We start from the raw sequence: 20,674 nt of genomic DNA on the forward strand, positions 1-20,674 counted from the left end.
AATAAATTTAAAATGCCCTCTAACAACTGTACTGCATTGTACAAGGAATATAATGTAATACAGTCAGGAAGGTGTATCAAAGAGCACGTGTATGTTATGTTCGAGGGGCCTATGATTTTGTAGACAGCCCAGAGTTAATATTTGCCATTGGCAAAATGTATTTTCTCTGAAAGTGGGTTTCAGTGCTGTTTCAATGCATGCGAGTTTCAAGAGCAGAGAAGTTTTAATGTTGGTCTATTTTCATTGTGAGACTGCATTGCTTTAACAGATATGTATTAGGGTTTGTGCTGTAAAATGCAAAATAAAACTTTCAAATGAAATCCTAAATCATCGTGAGAAGTAAAGCAGTATGCACATTAGTGTTTATGATAAATGGGGCAAAATAACCAAGGAATGGGACATTGGAATGGCTGCAGGGGGGAGGCTCCATTTGACCATGATTTTGTGAGGGGGGGTAGCAAGCTCAGACAGCCCCGGTTGAACTATACCTCTCAGTTGTCCATATCTTTGCAGAATGAATACATATTTGCTGCTTATTTTTGGTTTGTTCCTCAAATTTGTGATTTTCTAGCAAATCATTTAGGAATGAAGCCATTAAATGACAGACATTGAGTTTCAGATGTCATAACCTTCAGAAAAATGCATGCTAATGCAAGACTGTCTTTACGTTTATACAAGAGCAATTTTTGGTAGTGTTTGTATGTTCCCCAGTATATTTGGCCTTGTTCAGATTTCCTGCATTAAGAGGTTGAGAGGTACGTGCAAATCACTTTGTAGATTAGGAATATCCAAACATCTCAATTGTCCCCAATTCTGGCTCAAAATGTTGCTCTCCCCTAATAATCCATCCTCCAAAATGGCAATTTTGGAAGAAAATGTGGAGGGTTTACAATTATATATAACTGTAATGATCACTTATAGATTACCTTTATTTCAGAAATGCATGTGGATGCTCTTATTTTGTTAGCTGCTTCAAGTTAACTGTTAATATTAAAAGGTGTCCCTTTTTGACAGGTATTTTGCATCACATTTTGGTCCGTTTTCATAAAATTGTGGTTTTCTGGCAAATTAGTGGCAAGTCATTAAAGATTGAAGTTAGAAAATAATGGCAGACATTTGAGTTTCAGATTTCATACCCTTCAGAAAATTTGTACTAATGCAAGATCTACCTGTTCTATTTAAGTTATAAGAGCAATATTTAAAAATTGGCCTTATTTTTGGGCTTGTGTCACACTTCTAGTTCTATGTATGGCTTTGTCCAGATTTCTTGCTCTGAAGTTGAGAGGTATGAGTGTCAGATCCATCACTGTCAGCCAGAGACATTTCAAATTGTGACATACTTATTGCACCCCACTCCCCATTGTAGTGGCTCTGGATGTGTCCATGGAAGGCAAGGAGCAGTTATGCAGTGTAAGTGTGCAGAGTATTTCCCCATCCAAAGTACATCACAAATACGACCGTGGCTTTTCATCTGTCCTTGATTTTGCAAAATGTTCTGGTTTTCTATCAGATTTTTGTACTGTTGATTTATGCTTCTTATTCTGGAACTGTATGCTGTCGCAGTGCCCTGTTGCTCTGTTTAAGTAGCCATGGTTTAATGAACATCAGGTAAGCTTGTCGGAGATTGTAAGATGCAAGTAAGCTTTAGTAAGCTTGTCGGATATTGTAAGATGCAAGTAAGCTTTAGTAAGTATATTGTTAAAGAATTACCAGCATTGAAAGCCTTTTCGTTGTTGCCATGCAGAGAATATTTACATGACTAGATAATGTATACGCCTTGGGTATTGAAATGCATATGACAGTTTTATTTATTTTATTTGCAGTTGGTTTGCCAGGATAGTCCATTGGGCCAAATGAACCCGTTTTCAATGGAGTCCTGGGGAGAAAAGCTCCAAAACTAAGTAGGTTATTAATAGATATACAAATTATACAATTACACAGAAGTTAATGATACAAGAAATAACAATTTGCAAATAATACAACTAGAGCGAGTACAATCTAGTGATGAAATTAATAGGTAATACAGACTAATGGGAAATTTAGCACAAAAGCACTGAGAAATAACATATTTGGAAGCATTTCATGACAATATTGAGGAATAATAACATATTGGGAAGCAATGCACAAAAGTACCGAGAAGCAATAACGTATTAGGGAAGCAATACTTGGGAAGTGTGGCCTAGTATATTCTTTCTGATTATTGTAGGAATAATAATATGTATGAGTTAGGTTGGGTAATTAGGAAAGTTGCAGGAGGAAACAGAGGAAGAAAGAAGATGGAGTTTGCAAGTGTTAGTTATGTGGGGTGGGAGCAAGAGCTTTCCCACTGGGATACTAGATGTGAGTGAAGAGATCTTTTAAATATAAAATGGTTGGGGGTGGTGCGAATGGAAGATGGTAGGGAGTTCCAAAGGCATGCAAGGCCATAAGACAGAAGATTTTTGCCTGGGGGACTAGTTGGTTTATATACTTCTAATAGATTTTGATTGTTGGACCTTAATACTCTAGCAGGAAGGTGCATTTTAAAGGCTGATGAAAGGGAGGGACAAAGGGAGGGGTTGAAAATGAGCTTATGTGCAAGATTTAGTTGAGTATATGTGAGATAACTGGGTAGCTCTAGCCATTTTTAGTTTTTGGAGAGAGGAACAGTGGTGGGTGGAGGACTTGTGGTTGGTTGCGAACTTGGCAATTTTCTTGTAGCAAGAGGAAAGTTGTGTTTTTAGAGAGGTCTGTAGATTAGTTAGGAGTGGAGCTCCATAGAGAAGGGAGGGGATAAGAAATGAGGTAGAGGGTGATTTTGGTAGCAGGTGTAAGGTAATGATTTTGTCGGTAAAGCATACCTAGTTTTTGATGGGTTTTCTTGATATTTAACTGTAGGTGGGAGTTGAATTTGAGCTGGTTATCAATTTGGACCCCAAGTAACTTGGTCTCAGACACCAGTTCCAGGGGTAGATTATTTTGTCTAGAGATGTGGAATGTGTTTATATTGAAAGAAGTTGCCTTAGACGGGGTGAATAACATTAATTTAGTTTTAGAGGCATTGAGTGCTAGGTGATTCCTTTTCATCCATTGCTCAGTTGTTGTAAAAGCATCTTGAGTCAGTTTTAGGAGTGAGGGGATAGAGGTGGCAGCGCAGATAATAGCAGAATCATCGGCATATTGGATGATGTCTGAGAATGGGATAGAGTTGCGGAAATCATTTATAAATATATTGAAGAGAAGGGGACTCAGTATAGAGCCCTGGGGTACCCCAGTAGGAGTATTTAGAAATGAGGAGGTGGCCTTTTTCCATTTGACTGCTTGAGATCTGTTAGATAAGTAGCTGGAGAACCAGTTCAAGGAGGAGGGAGATAGGTTAAGTTTAGAAAGTTTAGTTAGTAGCAGCTGTGAGAGAGTGTCAAAGGCCTTAGAGAGATCGAGTAGTAGGGTAGAAACAATTTGGCCAGAGTTGCGGGCTTTATTTACAGTTTCAAGGAAGGAGAGGAGGGCGGTCATAGTGCTATGATGTGGTCTGAATCCATGTGTGGGAGTTAGTAGGTGATTATCTAAGAGATGTGGAAGGAGTTGAAGTTGGATACACTTTTCTAGGAGTTTAGAGATGGGGACAGAATAGCGATGGGGTGGAAATTAGTAACATTGTTGTTGTTGCCACCTTTTATGTAGAGGTATGATAAAGGCCCTTTTCCAGACTTGGGGTACTATACATTCTTGGATAGAGCAGTTGATTAAAATGCTAATAGGGTAAGCGATTGCTTCAGCAGCTTTGCTAAGAAAGTAAGAAGGGATGTTATCAGGAGCACTGGTGCATGGCTTCAGTTTCATAAGGAATTTCTTTATAGTAGAAGTGGGTATAGGTTTAAATGAGAAAAAAGGAGTCTGAAGAGGGAGAATTAGGGGCAGATGAAGCTGATGAAGTAGTAGGAGTAGGAGGAGTGGAGGGATGGGAGTTAGTAGATGGGAATGAGGAAGTAGTAGCAGAGTGGGGTAGAGATGGTTGGGGATGGTAAGGGAGTTTTGGAGAATGTAGTGGTGTTAGAGAAAGATGACGTTAATTTGGAAATGGATTCAATGAAAAGAGTTAAATTGGGTAGCCAAGTCTTGGTCAGGAGCGTTTGGGTCTGGGGTAGGGGTATCTGGTTTGCTGGGGTTAAGTAGAGTAGAGATACCTTTCCAAAATTTCTGAGGGTTTGATTTTATTATTTTGAAGTGTGGAAAAGTAGTTTTGTCGGTCGAAGATTATGAGCTTTTTTACCTTATTTCGAAGTATTTTATATTCATTGTAATAAAAGGACAGGATTACAGTATTTTCAGAAGCTCATTACATTTTATTGCAGACCAGTGTCTTATAGCAGTGTCTGTGTGTTAGTACACTTGTAGTTGGGTCAGGGTGGCTTTAATGGTATATGGTAAATAAGCATTGCTACCTTACTTAAAAGCCAAGCCCTGCAACAACTAGCTCCACACTGAAGTCAAAACACAATAGCTCTGGTGGGTAAATGTACTCTGTAGTAATCAAAAAAGGCAAATGTTTAAAATAACTACAGCTTATGTGCAAACACAATAGGTAGTGATGAAACAATGCTCTGCTAAAAATGCTTTAATGCTCCACATTGCTGAGCTGCAGATCAGTTATCACTGGCTACCAGGATTTCACCCACTTCAGCTCAAGCACGGTGCCGTTCAGTGCAACCTTCCCAGAACTAATTTGTCTGACCAGAATTATTTGGTGTGTGTATAAGAGGGAGGTAGCATACCCCTCAGCTGTCCAGATTTTTGCCCCATATTCCTCCTAAAAAGGATTGAAGTTGCTAAATGAGACATTTCAGTTTTAGATGTCATGTAGTTTAGAAAAATGCATACCAACACAAATCCTGTTATTCTTGCAATTTTCTAAGTTTCTGAGAGCCATATTTATAATCTGTCCCTATTTATTTTAGGCTTTGTCCAGATTTCTTGCACTAAGGTTGAGGCCTTGAGGGGTGTGGTATGTTTGTGAGAAAGTGAAATGCCCAAGTTAGAGTTAACAGGTGGAATTTTGAAGTGCATTTTCAAGGAACTGTGAGTTTTAAGGGAAGCTAAGTTCACTGCTGCTCATGCCAAGTCTATTTACAATGTGCAACGGTTTTGTTTAGCAAATGGTATCTCTATTGTGGTATAAAGTTTTAAAGCTATGTTAGTAGCACCACAAGTAGAATACTTGCATCTTAATGTAAAGGCTTGAGGTTCTATTCCTACAGCATATACATTTGTATGCTGCAGTCCTCAGGATGTCCTCCTTTGGATGAGATGCCTAATAACTATGAACCTGTTTTTCAGCTTGTCATCCATTTTCTATTGCAATATACCAGCTTACCATTTTTTTAATTTAACATAGGCAATTTATTCTTTGACGGCAACAGGCACTGAATTTGTAGATGAAACACTGAAATATATAGTTGTTTTCTAGCAACAACATCTTCATTAGTTTCAAATATCTTTAATGTGGAATTATTCAGATTACTTTTACTTCAGCAGAGTCACTCAAACAAGTGCTGCTGTATAATACAAGGGATATAATTCAATTATATATTATAATTAATACAATCAGGTAAATCAAATAACTTTTGCATGGCCCTAACGGTGTGCAAGGAGCCTATTGCTTGAAAACAGTTCAAAGGTAAATAACCTGCCACTGGCCAGATGCATTTTCTTTGAATGTGGGTTTCAATGCTGTTTCATTGAATGTGAGTTTCAAAAGTAGAGAAGCTTTAATGCCAAGTCTGTTTTCATTGTAAGACCTTTGTTTAGGTTTAGTAAATGTCTCAGTGTTTGGGCTATAATGTTTGAAATAAAAGTTGTAAATGCCTATTGCTTGAAAACAGTTCAAAGGTAAATAACCTGCCACTGGCCAGATGCATTTTCTTTGAATGTGGGTTTCAATGCTGTTTCATTGAATGTGAGTTTCAAAAGTAGAGAAGCTTTAATGCCAAGTCTGTTTTCATTATAAGACTATTGCTTTGTTTAGGTTTAGTAAATGTCTCAGTGTTTGGGCTATAATGTTTGAAATAAAAGTTGTAAATTAAATCCAACTGCCTGTAATCATTGTAGAACTAAAGCATAAAACAGTATGCACACAGATTTGAACAGTGTCTACAGTAAATGGGGAGAAATAGCCAAGTAATGGGACACTGGAATGGCTGTGTGGGCGGGGCTTGGGGTGGGTGGACTTGGGCGGGGCTGTGTTGGCAGGGGGCGGGGTGAGCTATGTGGGTGGGGCTCTGGGTTTGCACCCCCCTGCAAAAAATCCTGCGGGCTCCCTTGGTCCAGAGATAAAACAGTTAAACACAGCTACAAGTGTTAAATATACTAATAAGGATCTAACCACCACATTTTTTTGATTTACTAACATGTGACAGAAATCTGACTGAAATCTCTGAAGGAAAAACAATGGTCAATTACCATGGGATACTATATAGACCAACTACTCTGGCATAGGCAAAATGTGAACCCCCAAAAGTCAAGAGAATAAATGAAGACAGCTGCAAGGGATGCATAAGCCCAATAACAAGAATATAGCCATTACACCATCATGAATGTAAACATCTGAAGCTCCATTCTGATACTGTACCATAAGGACCAAAGGCTCACTTTCTCTCTCTCTCTCTCTCTCTCTCTAGAAAGATAGGAAAAGATGTCTTAAAATGACAACACACATTATACTAAATTTCAAGAAAATAAAGTCTAATCCTAAACTCTTTTGGTCTTCAATAAACAATCTATTGAATCCAGGTAAAATTATCCAAGGCCACTCCATATACATCATAACATGTAATAATACAACACACAAACCAACATTTTATTCAAGCAGTACCTTTATTAGCCCAAAACAATGGCAACCCCAAGTCATAATCTGCCACCAATAACTAATTCTAGCAAAACTTTCTCAGTCCAAGCTGTTCCTACCTCTGTTATCAAAAATACCTCAGCAAACTTAAATGTACAATTGTTCTTGATCAACTTCCCCATGAATACATTAAAATCAGTACTGATGCACCTGCTTAACCATTTGTGGCACTCGTTAACCACTCTATCAAAGAAACCTATGAATCAGAACTTTGGACAAAGTTCTACCATACCTTTCCATTAGGGTGAGACTACCACTGATCTCTCTAACTATAGCTGCATTGCAATTGTGTCACATCTATCTAAAATTTGAGAGAGATGTGTACTTTCATACCTTTTGAAATACATCACTGATATTTTTTTCCTCCACACAACATGGTTTTAGGCCTAACCAGTGTTTAAATACTTCAGCTCTACAGAATCTCAAGCAACCATAACACACATTTAGATAATTTTGTTTCCACTACTTTTCTTGATCTATAAATAGCCTTTGATACTGCTGCTACCACAATCTACTTCTTAAAGTGTCCTCATTAGGTTTATGTGCATCATCTCTAAAATGGTTCCAAAACTATCTTTCTAATATACAACACCCAGTTATGTGGGAACAGGACTACTCTATTACCCACCTCTGTTGGTGTCCCTCAAAGATCTCTATCGGGGTCTCTTACTATTATGTCTTTTCATCAACACTCAACATATTACTACTCATGCCACTCTTATTCATCATGCAGATGATTCTAATCTTAGCTATTCAGCCAAAACAGCTGTACTATCTCAGTAAACTAACACAAAGAAACACAAATATAAATAAATAGTAAAGGTAAGTAAATTTACAAGCAGGCAACACAAATTGAGCACTATTCAAAAGATGTCACATGTTAAAATTTATTTAAAATGTGCTTGCCAGGGTAGTGGACTGGTGTCAAGAGAGCAATTTCAGCCTCATCCCAAGAATACAAAAAGTCAGAAACAAGAACGGGTTAATGTTTTTCCTTTTAAAGTGTAAGTGGAGGGACGCATTAATGGAGGGGTCAATCTAAGTACCAAGGTATTTAAAAGAGTCAGCATTTACTGTGGGTGAGATGTGTTCAGAGATATGCAAAGCAGTTTGCATTTTTTAATTTTTATCTGACGCTAAAAAATAGTTTTTGTTTCATTGGCGTTAAAAAAGCCATCTTTGTTGGAGATGCAGGTCTACATGAAGGTGGGGTACTGAGTTATTTATGCATAATAATGCTGTGCCAACTACACAGAAAAGGCAGGGGAAATCAAGTAGGTGTGTTGGGGAAGTTAAAAAAAAGATGGAAGATAACAGAAGAGTAAGTATGGAACTTTGTGGTACTCCTTTTTTGAAGACTGTCTGATCGAGAAATTCAGATATGAATTTTTATAGAGAAGTGGTGACTGGTGAGGAAGTTTTGAAACAAAGGTAGGGAATCAGGAATTATACTTGTTTGCAGTAAGTGATAGAGGAGGAGGATGTGATAAACAAGGTTTAATCCTTATGCAAGACCCATAAAGATGGTGCCAGTGAGCCGGCCTGTTGTGCATACCTAGTAATATTTCATCAGGTAGGTTTCATATTGTAAATGTGCTACGGCTGGACCGCAACCAGTGTAGTTTAAAGGAAGGTTCTAGGCAGTGATGTACTGTGCGAGTTCAGCACTGATGATTTTACAAGAAGTTTCCCTAGAGTGACTATGATAAACATAGACCAACATTTTTGCTTTGCATATAAGTGAAATACTTTTGACATTACAGGGAAATTTTAGTACAGCTAGACTGCTTTGGTATGGAGCCGATAATGGCTACATTCCTTAAATTAGGCATATTTTGCATTAGTATTGCAGGGAATTTTGAAGACGTCCCTGCAATGGATTACGAATCATGGATAGCAGCCATCATCACCTATTGGTCAGTAAGTTTTATTTGCTGTAGAAGAGGTTCTAAGTCTCTTATTTAAATTTAAATTGAGGGATAAAGAGAGATAGTCGGTGGGTAGGCTGGAAAATTCATAATAAAAGTCACAGGGAGAGAAAGTATGTGCAGCTGTTTGTCATTTGTTTTGAATATCCATTCCTGAGTTGATTTACTTCTTTCATTAACTGTTTTGGTGATTTTGCTAAGTATTTTTGAAATGTTTTCATTGCTGTGTGTGTGTTGTTGCTGTATTGCTTGTTTTGTGAGGTTTCTGAGTTAGACATATTGTTGACTAATGCTAGGAAAGGATTATTTTTCCATGCCTGCTGTACATAAACTCTAAATTTTTAAGGGATTTCAATATATTAGTTAACCAATGACTTCTGTTTGGATTGCAGAACTGAGAAATTACAGGGAAGAATGTGTCCAGTTGGGGGTCTGAATGTACTATTGGGAGCTTCTATGGAAAGTGTATGGGTGTTTAGGTTTAATAATAAAGTCCAGTCTCAGTTGCCGATGTCTTCTGTATGAGTTTTTATGTTTTAGTTTGTTCTAGGCTTTAATGACATTATTTCCCAACAACAAAAATACCTCTAAGTTAAAGTCTTTGGCATGTATATTCATGTGTGGAAAGGGGAAAAATAAAAAGCGACAAACCTTGAATTATCTTAGAAAAAACAACAACCTTGAGGTGGGGAAAATTTTAGACATACAACCCTGCAAAAACAAAAATATAAAACATGAAAATAAAAGGGAAATCAATCACGCAGTATGAAAAAGTATTACTTCAGAGAAAGGGGTATGCATGCAAGAATTAGTATCCAAAGAAGATAATGGAATCAAATGCAATATGCATCTCCAAATGGCAAACATATGAAAAGCTATACAAGATAGTGAAATGTAAAAAAGCTTTCAACAGCAGGCTATCCAATGAAGTGGGTAAAAGGAAAACTTGGTGAAACAAGTAGAGCTTATACTCTAACACAATGTTTGCTTATATATAATCAAATAAAGTCTAACTCTTGAAAATAACATTTTGTTAAATGAAACCAACCTATAAACAGTAAATCCACATCACACGATGACATACTATACACACACACCTGCTCAGTGGTAAGGCTACTTCTGAACTTCTCCTGTAACAAAACGTCTGACATGCATCTTATCTTCATTTAACCATACTACCAATAAACAAAGACACCCTAAGAAGTAAACTCAATTAACTTTCACTTCTGATATGATACAGGTTGACTAATCTGCAGGGATAAGAAAGTTGCAAACATAATTCAAATCAAAATGATCAGAACCATGGACCATTTAAACTAGAGTTCAATGAATTTACATTCAGTCATTGAATTAATGAAGTTTAACACCTCAGCCAGTGCAATTCTACTACTGGCTATGAGTAGAAAGTTGGAGTGTTCTAATTCATAGCTTGAATTTCAACATTTACATAATGGTGGCTTTCTAAATACTGGATGAAATTAAAATACAAGTTGAAAGAGAATTTAAAGGAAAATGTACAAAAAAAGTATACTAAATTATTTAACAAGTCTCAGCAGACCTGATTCATTTTCAAATATCTTAATTCAGCTGCTGCTCAACTCCTGAATTGTGTTTGACTACGTTATTAAAAACTACTTTCAAGCTGCCAAGTCATGTCATGTAACGTGTACAGCTATTAACCTCCAGGCAATAAGTTAAGGCTAACCTAGAAATTCATATAAACAAGTCAAATGGAAACATAAATCAACTTGTAAAACCACAAACATCTGTACAGAATACATTTCAGTGCATCACTCTAAAGGTAAAGGTTACATTAAGCTCAAGCCAGAATTTCAGAGCCTCCTTTCTAAGTAAAAAGTGAAATGAAAATTGTTAACCAATACAAATTGCAATGATCACAATCAATTCATTTAAATATACCTGGCATTATTATTTCTGGAAATCCCATCTTTCGTGCAACTGCTGTAGTTCTGTCCACTAAATGTGGAAAATCTTTTCGTATTTGAGTCACATCTCCAGGAAGTCGTTTTAGTGTTACCCATAATCCTGGAAGAAGAAAAAAAGTCCTGCACTGTTACAAAAATAAAAGATAAATGATGGTAGATATCAAGCTTTGAAAAGGTGAAAAACGACTACTGCAGAAGAGAGTTTCTCTTGCAGTCATATTACACGAAGATAGCATGAAATCATCACATTTTCTTAACATGTTTTATAGAAAACATCCAAGAACGATGCAATCAGTATCCGTTAGAATTCAAAGTTCCTATCAAGAAACAGAGCAATGTTGTAGAGCTTTTAAACCGTACTAAAGGCAACTACTCAGCAACAAACACTTTCTAATGCATTAACACCACAAGATATTCACCATAAAAATGGGTCTGCATACGTCTATGGCATGTGTCCTATTTGTAAATATGCATTGTGTGTGTGTGTTTGTGTGTGTCTGCATGCATATATTATATATATATATATATATATATATATATATATATATATATATGTGTGTGTGTGTGTGTGTGTGTGTGTGTGTGTGTGTGCGTATATATATATATATATATATATATATATATATATATATATATATATATATATATATATATATATATATATATATATATATATATATATATATATATATATATATATATATATATATACACACACACACACATGCATGCATATATGTGTATGTATATATATATACATACACACACACACACACACATATATATATATATATATATGTATGTGTGCGTGTGTGTGTATACATAAGTGTATAAGGAATGGTAATAAACTGTGGTTTATTGTCAGATATGTTCCTAAAGTGCAATAAGGCATGAGGTGCTTGCCTTCCTCAGTCAGTCTTACTCTGCTTATGTAATGGGACCTCTAACAATAAATAAAAAATAGGATATGAACAATAATTTTTGGAAAGACAAAAGACGAAAAAAGTATTCAGTCTGATTAGGGGTAAGCATAATTCCTGAAGATATATTTTGGAATTTTTATGAAAATTTGTATAAAGCAGAGAAATGGCAAAATCAAGAAAAAGCCCAAATGGAAATATTTATTGAAGCCTTAAAAATGCAAATGTTGGAGTTAAATGAAGCTCTCAATAATTAACAGTTAAGATAGGAGGATATGAGTTAAATATAGTGATGTATAACCAACCTGCAGGAAAGTATCCAGGAATATTTGATATTCCTGTGGAAGTTTGGAAGCTAAAAGGAAAGAAAGTGATAAAGCTCTGGAAGATTTTGTTTAATAGTATTTTAAACAGAGGGGAAACACCAACATCCTGGAAAAACCTGTGGTGGCTGTAATACCTAAAAGATTACAAAGCTCCACCAGATCCAGCTTGATATAGGCCCACTTCAATTGTAAACCATGACTATTAAGGGTTTGTGTCTATAATGGATAAACGAATGGCAAAAGAGTTGCCAAAACTGATAGATATGAATCGGTACAGTTTTGTGGAGGAGACACAACTAGACTCCACATGTTGCACAAAAAAAAAAAATAGTAAAAAAATGTTATTTGGAATCAGGCAACCAACTTTAATAAAAAAATTTGGACTGCCAACTTTTCTTCAGTTTTGCAGCCCAACATTCTAATCTATTTTAAACATAGCCTTCTTAGTCTATTTCATGGCTTCCCCTTCTCTGCAAGTGTATGACAATATGGATCTAGTGACATTAATCTAAACTGGTTAAGGTCAGTTTTGAAAACAGTTGACAAAACAAGGTTGAAATCAATAAGGTAAAGAAAAACGTAACAAAACACAATTTTTTTTGCAGGGGTGAAGCACCCCTGCATCCCCATGTGGAGGGCATGCCATCCATGGCCCTGCTAATTAAATATACCAACTCTGAGGTTACACTAAAGTGAGGAAAGGGCATCCACTCCTCACTGGTATAGTATCAATTCTGTCGATATCTGTTTTAGACCTTTGTCAACTATCTTCATGACTGCTGAGCAGTTTAGACTAATGTCATTACCCATTGCATATTACATATTATATAGATATACATCACTTAAAACCACTAGGTAAAAACAAACTTTGAACAAAAAACTTTGCACAGCGGCTCAAATCCCCAGTGAAAATTCTCAAAATCTTTTTAGGGCTTTCATTCCTTTTTAATAAAGTGGAGCTTCTTCAGAAAAAAAAAAAACATGAAAACCTTCACATTTAAATAACCCTCCAAAATGTTACATCAGTTCATTTAAATCATTTCCTTTTGTAACTTTTGTAACATCACTTCTTTTTGTGATCACTTCCTTTTAAAGAAACAATGCTTGCCACAATAGATTTGAACCTGTTCTATTTGACCATAGTTTTGAAGATACTTTCTTCCAAACTATAAATCTTCTTGGTCAGTTATCAGGGATTTGCCCTTTCCCCAATGTAGAGTTGGTATATTTAGTGGGGTGGGGTGGGGAGTGAAGCCCCCCACTACATGCAGGTTGAAAAGTTAATTTTATTTCCAGATGGCCTAGCGAATTCTTTCCCAAGGAAAGAATTTGCGTATATGGCCGGTCACGATTTTGAAACTTCTACGCTTGGGTGTTGATCATTAAGTATTCGACAACCTAAGCTGTCGAAGAAATAATACAGACCAAGCAAAATAGTACATGCTGGAGTTCAATACACCATTCCAAATAAAAGTTATCATTCAAGTGATTTGAGCTTTAGCAACTTCTTTTGTAATAAAAAAAAAAAAAGTTGATATTAATGTTTATAATAGTGTTGTTGGATGTCGTACTTAACCATCCCATTTACCAACATTTAACTGGAGTGGCCATGGGGCCAAAGTTGCCCCAGCTTTTGCTAGTCTTATGTGTTTGTGGGAAGAAAGTATGCGCAAGTACATTCCTTTGTTCCAATATGTGAAATAAAATAAGAGATAATGATTTTTTTTATTTGGGGAAATAAGCAATTTTATGAATTTATTTATCAACTCAATAAGTGTCCCTTGGTTAAAATTTACTGTTAGTGGATATGGTTCTACAATTAATTATTTGGATGTTAGAGTTACTATGGATTCGAAAAAAAATCTAAGTTTGACAGTGGTTTACATAGGAAGGAGACTTTTACAAGTTTTCTCCACAACAGTAACCACCATCCAAAAAAGATGAAACGGAACATTTTCCATGAACACCTTATTAGGTTATGTCGCCTGAATAGTAATGAAAATGAATCATACAGGGAAGTTGGAAAAAAAATATTTACAGTCATTGTCAAACGATACAGTACCTTGAAAAATTTGGCTTGGTGGACCTCCATTGTTCCCAAACGGAATAACAGGCCCATTAACTAAATGGCAAACAGCATCGAATTGAATAACTCTGTCACCACCATTAATAACAGTATTCCCAGGCATTCCCCAATACCAAGACCCTGCCATCACATTTAGACCACATTTGACTGAATAATAGTTCTGTGGAGAGTTTTTTTTCAGGTTAGAGTTAGTGCATGGGAGATGCCATCCCCCTCCCAATAACTTCACTAATGCACACTAATATTTGATACCACAACACAAGACACTGCCACATACTGCATGCATCAACACACAAACACACCACAGTAAGTCTGTCTCCTTGCCTTGTTTTGACTCAACTCCCTACTTCATAGAAGAGTATACTCTTCAGGAAAGCACACTCTTTTCAAAGCCTAATTTCTGAAGTTCTTGTAACTGTACCTACTAAAGCAGAAAGATGCCATGATTTGCTAAGCATCACCATGAAATGGTCAGCATGGGATTTTCAAAACTGGACTTTGTGTTTATGTTAGAAAAATATGTATTAATATGCGTTTGCTTAATAACAAATTAATAATCAAATGTTTTTAATATGCTTTTCATTCTATTTCTTATGCACTGTGATTTTTATAAATTGAGTTTCATATGAGGCCGAAAATAATCCTTATTGAAACTGCAGCATGCTTACTGAAACTTGCAAGTTGCCCTCTGACCTAGTAACTGCTAGCACAGCAATATTCTTGTTTATGTCTTGTGGAAATGTACTTGAAAAACAGGTGTTAATCTGCTAGGTCAGAAGCATATGAATAGACAATATACCATTGAATAAATGTAATGATTTCAGACAGCTTTGTTCAGAGGATGGGAACCTCTGCAGCTGCAGTAGTTAGAGATAAGTTAGACAAAGGCTTATTAGAGAAATGAACTGCTAGCATTGTGTTCGATTTAGCTACAGTATCTTGAATGTAACATAACAAGTATCTAACTGAAAGTAACCAAGGCCATGTTGTTTTCCTCAAGATGTTTCACATAAAAATTGTTTAAATCAGCAGAAAATCATGGGAAAGATGGTCAGCAGATGATGAAGAAAAAGGTGGTAATTTGTTACGTCAGCATGGTAGGACAGGATTAATTTGATAACCTATAAAAATGAATGCATTTCCTGTTTCTGGTTAGACAAACTCTGTATTAGCACGTTTTTGTCTCCTTGCTGCAAGATTAAAGTGCCTTAACCTGAACCTACCGTGTTTTGATCATTTTTAAAGTATATTTTTCCTTTGACAGTTTATAAAAAGGTAAGAAAAAATATAGACATTCCCATAATTCCATCAATAATGCAAAAATAAAGTGTGATACTCTTATGCTGGGGGTGCTGGTAAAAAAATGACATTAAGACATGCTGGGTAATGAGAAGACATTCTGAGATATAAATACTCTTAATAAATCAATTATGACTACTACCTATATTTTTTCAGCTGCATTCATTTCATAAAAGCTGTGACCTACAGGTGAACAAAAGGTGCCAGCAGTTTATCAGTGCTCCAAGATACAGCAAAGATGTTACCTGCCAATCCACTTTACACAGGATTCTAGTATCGCACCCTGCCAATTACCCCTCTTCTAGTACACTGTCTAGCTCCCTGAGCGATCTGCCAGCTTATTCCCTTATTAACAAACTCCAAACAACTAACAGTACACACTATAAAATCAGTTAGGAACTCTAATTTTTATCAGCATAAATTCAACAATCTCCTGCAGGAATTAAACTGGACATAAATGTTTTTACTGGAACAGACATTCTAACAAAAAATCAAGTAGAGGTGTTATGATAGGGATTAAAAGACAGCTATGAGACCTGTGAAAATTACATGTTCAGTGATAACACCAATACTATAGACTGTGTAACTATGACAATAAAGACGACCCTAGAATATATAACAATTGCTGGAGTGTATAGACCACCAAAGTCAAGTGCATATGACTTGGAGGAATTCATACATTTCTTACATGAAACATAGGAGGGAAGAATAATATTAGCTGGGGACTTAAATTTACCAGAAACAGACTGGAATAATATTGGTTCAACAATGTTAGTAAAGAAATTATTCACAAAGTATATTCAGAAACAACAAATGCTTCAGATTGTAAAAAAAAACCTACCGGGGACGAACTATACTAGATATTGTTTGTGTTCCCAAAGAAATTACTGTAACTTAAAGTCAAGTTTTACCACCATTGATGTGCAGTGATCATGGGGTTATTAAGGTTAATTTGTTTCTATATAATTCTGCCAAACTAAAATCTAAGCCAATGCACAGAAGGTTAATTACAGATTATAGGGAAGCAAAACAGTTACTATATAAAACTAACTGGATTGAGGTAATCAGTGGAAAAACTGCAGATTGAATGTGGAAAGTTTTGAAAGAGAAATTGTTTGAATGCAAGAAGTGAAAAAAATGTTTAACATCAGGATCTAGGCACATAGCATCAGGGGGTATATGTCCATAAGAACAAGATATATGATTAAGGTGAGAGACAAAAAATATAAGAAATGGAAGAGAGGTTGAACTATAATTTTGAAAACTGAAATAAGCTGGACAAACAGGTTATGCGTAGGGTTAAACAAGATCAAGAAAATTTATATAAAGTTATTGGGCATAATAGGAAACCTTTTTATAGATACACAAGATGTGGAAGGATTAAAGATACACAAATTGATAAACTGTGTGCAGATTCTAAAAATTTATTCTCAGACAACAGATTATAGATAATATTTACAAAATCTTATGCAAAACAGTTTGGTTCCACAAAAGGGGTGGTAAGTTGTCCTAGTGACATACAGGTAATCCCGGATACTGGAATAAAATTAGATTATATTGAAAACGAGCTGTGCAAACTGGATCCAAACAAAGCACAGGGAGGAGATGGAATAAGTAACAATGACCTGAAAACACTTCAGCAAGAACTTACACTACCATTATATCTATTATTCACTAGGTCATATAAATATGGGGAGATTCCTCAAGATTGGAGACATGCACTTATTAAACCTGCCTTTAAGGGAAAGGGGAGATGGACAAACCCAGTCATACAGACCCATAAGTCTACTTTCATGTTATGAAAAATAATGTAGAAGGTAATACTGGATAAGTTATAGTTAGAACTGGATAGGTTGGGACTTAAAACCATATATCTATTACCACCTGTAATATGATCTATAACAATATAATAACAGCTATGAATGAAAAATTGTGCTGCGATGTGATTTATATACATTTAACTTCAGCATTTGACAAGGTCATATACAAAACACTGATCAATAAATTAGTACAACTAGGTAATGATGTACTGTTGATAAGATGGATAGCTGCATGGCTTACAAATAAGGACATGGCAGGTATCACACAGCCACTGGACAGGTAAAATTCTTGGTTACAGTCAAGGTGTCCTACAGGGCTCTGTCCTAGACCCTTACTTGTTTAGATTGTATCTTTCAGAACTTAGTTTTTCATCTGAGGTGTTCTACAGTCTACATGCTGACGACCTGAAATTGGGTAAACTGATTAAAAGTGTTACAGATAAGGCATGTCTGCAAAATAATTTGACTAAACTGACCATTTGAGCACAGGAGAATAATATGTTGATAAATACATCAAAAACTAAGCATATGAGATTTGGGAGACAAATGGAAATGTGAATATTTAATACAGCACAAGGTGACAAACTGTAGACTCATTTAAGGACCTGGGTATATGGGTAGATTCAGCTATGAGTTTTTCTAATCATATCAACCAATTGGCTAATGATAGTTATAGAACTATAGGTTGTATAAAAAGACTTATAAAGTCTAGGAAATCAAACATAATGAAGTAATTGTTTGTTAGTTATATTAGAAAACTTGAGTACAGAATAACAATATCGAAACCCTATAGGAAAACAAGCATGAATAAACTCGAAAGAGTACAGTGGAAATATACCAAGGGCATCCATCTATGTGAAAATCAAAGTTATTGTGAAAGACTAAAATATCTGAACTTGTACAGTGTCTCTTACAAGAGGAGATCTTATTCAGGTATATAGGGCATTTAGGGACAACTACCTCTGGGAATGTTTGGGGTTATCAAAAAGTACTAGAGAATCACTAGATAACCTATATAAAAGATTCTATAGGAATGATGTGTACTAACTGGTTCTCTGACAGAGTTAGCTGATGCTTGGAACAGACTACCATATTACATTAAAGCAAATACTAGTTTAGATATTTTTAAGAATAGCCTGGAAATGTATTATGGGAACAATTGTTTTGTTATATTGGCAAGCTTGAAGGGCATTAATGTCTGTGCTTGAAACACTTGCATGTATATATGTATGCATGTATGTATGGACCCCTCCCACCCTTCAACCTATTCAGACATCTACCCCAGACCATCAGCTATTTCTAACCCTGTCATTACTAACCCCCCTACTCAACACAATTTCATACAAACCCCATTCTCATTTCAGCCCATACCCACTAACACCATTAAGAAACTTCTACAAAAACAAACACTGTTTTACTTCAGCTGACAATCTTCCCCCATACTACCTCAAACTGGCAGCTAACTCAGTCACCTAACCAATCAGTATCCTTATGAATAGGCCTTTATCTGAATCAGAAGTACCTACCATAAGGAAACAATCTCACATCACCCCCATCCATAAAGAAGGCAACTCTTTTGATCCATTCAATTTCCGTCCTATATCCATCTTGTCACCCATATCCAAAATTCCCGAGAAAGGTATCCATCAGCAGGTAATGCAATATCTATTGCAAAACAATCTTTTAACCAAAACCAAACATGGTTCTGACCTAGCCACAGCACAGCTACAGCCCTATTATCTTATACAGACACCGTGAACAAAGCCAGAGATGCAGGATGCTATACAGCCTCAGTATTCCTTTACCTCTCCAAGGCCTTTCACACAGTATCTCACCCCTTACTTTTGAACACACTGTCTAACTTAGGCTTCTCACATAACACATTAAAATGTTTTCAGAGCTACCTCAAGGATCATAAACAAGCGGTGAAATGGTCCAACAAACTCTCATCCTTTCTCCACAACCCTACCGGAGTCCACCCAAGGCTCCATCCTAGGACCCCTACTACATTTTCAAACAACCTTCATACTGCCACTCACCTTGGGACCCTCAATTTAATACAATCTGCACTGCTAAATAACTACCAGAACTACTCTCAAAAACTCAACAGTCCTTTACAGCAGTTGAATTCTGGCTAAGAAATGCCCAACCTTTTCTTAATCCAAAGAAGGCAAAACTAGTACTCTCTCATCCCAAAACACCTCCTCTGTCACTGGTCATTTCAATATCCTTGCATCTGACAACACTACCATAGATATAGAGCAGGAAACCAAACTTCTAGGTGTTATCACTGACAAACTTTCATTTGACCTGCATATACAGCAAAATATAAAGAAAACTCATTCAAAACTGGGACTCTCATATAGAAACAATCATTTATTTACTGCAGCAACTGAAACTACCCTTGGAAAAACATCTTTACTTCCCTCACTTCATTATGGTGTCCCTATCTTAACTAACTTACGAAATTCTACCCTAAGCATGCCGGGACAGTGCTACAACAAAGTTTGCCACAAACTCCAAATGTCACACACACCACTGTAAACCACTCCTAGAATTAAACTGGCTTGAACTACCTAACCAACTTGCCTTTATTCAGCTATCCACCTTGCACAACCTTATTTTCAAGCCTACTGCCTGCCCTAGCCAATCTAGTCACACCTTAGACACCAAATCAATCCCTATGATCGGGGGACAATCATCTCTTCACTATCTCAAAATAACAAAAAAACCTGGTCACTGTGTATTCATACTCTCTCTATACACTGGAATTCACTACCTCTAGCTACCAGGTCTATGACTGGCCTAACCCATTTCAAAGCCTCTTTAAAAAAATCATCTCAAAAATACATGGCTGTGTTCCTCTCCTGTCGCATTTCAATCCCGTACAGACTGCAAGATCCTAAAGCTCTTCTAACTCCTTCTCTGCTTCTATACCATATCCTTAAGCTACTGCTCAGGCTTTATTGCTTCTATTCTTCTTAACTCTCGTGCACTGTACGTCTGCATCACTAACTTTCTGGTTGCTATTTTCCTAAATGAAACTAACATTCTAGTTTGCATGTGCTATAACAGTCAATGTCACACATACTGCACTACCTACGTATTTTTTTTTTTTGGACACTATCTACATCATGTATGATGAGAATTACTATTATCATATGTAATGTTTTAAATGTATACAATTGTCTAGATGTGCAGTAATATATTACATCTTGTAGCGGTTTGTTCTTTCAGCTTATTTTTTGTATAGTATTTCTAATGTAATCTTTATTGTATTGGATTACACTGTATTTGTATTGTACTGTATATGGAGCTCGTCTCGTAGGCCTCTGCTGAAAATGGGTTCTGCAGACCCAGTCAGACCATCCCAGTAAACAAATGTCAAATAAATAAATGATTCTTAAACAAAATAACAGCACACAATGTTTGCACTGATAGTTGCCATCTACAACAAATAGTTTTG

The 20,674-nt window shown here is 36.2% G+C and overlaps 1 protein-coding gene across 1 annotated transcript in view; it reads right to left on the reverse strand.

Moving 5' to 3' along the window:
• Positions 1-20,674, reverse strand: part of DOCK1 (dedicator of cytokinesis 1) — a gene marked incomplete in the record, with an annotated part of 4,741,214 nt that overhangs the window by 3,822,240 nt on the left and 898,300 nt on the right. The window contains 1 exon segment of the mRNA XM_044056178.1: positions 10,732-10,857. Within this exon segment, the coding sequence (XP_043912113.1) occupies positions 10,732-10,857 (126 nt within the window).

Source organism: Protopterus annectens, chromosome 14.part0 (genome assembly GCF_019279795.1).
Source record: "Protopterus annectens isolate FY-2018-M chromosome 14.part0, PAN1.0, whole genome shotgun sequence".
In the NCBI taxonomy this organism is placed as follows: Eukaryota; Metazoa; Chordata; order Ceratodontiformes; family Protopteridae; genus Protopterus; species Protopterus annectens.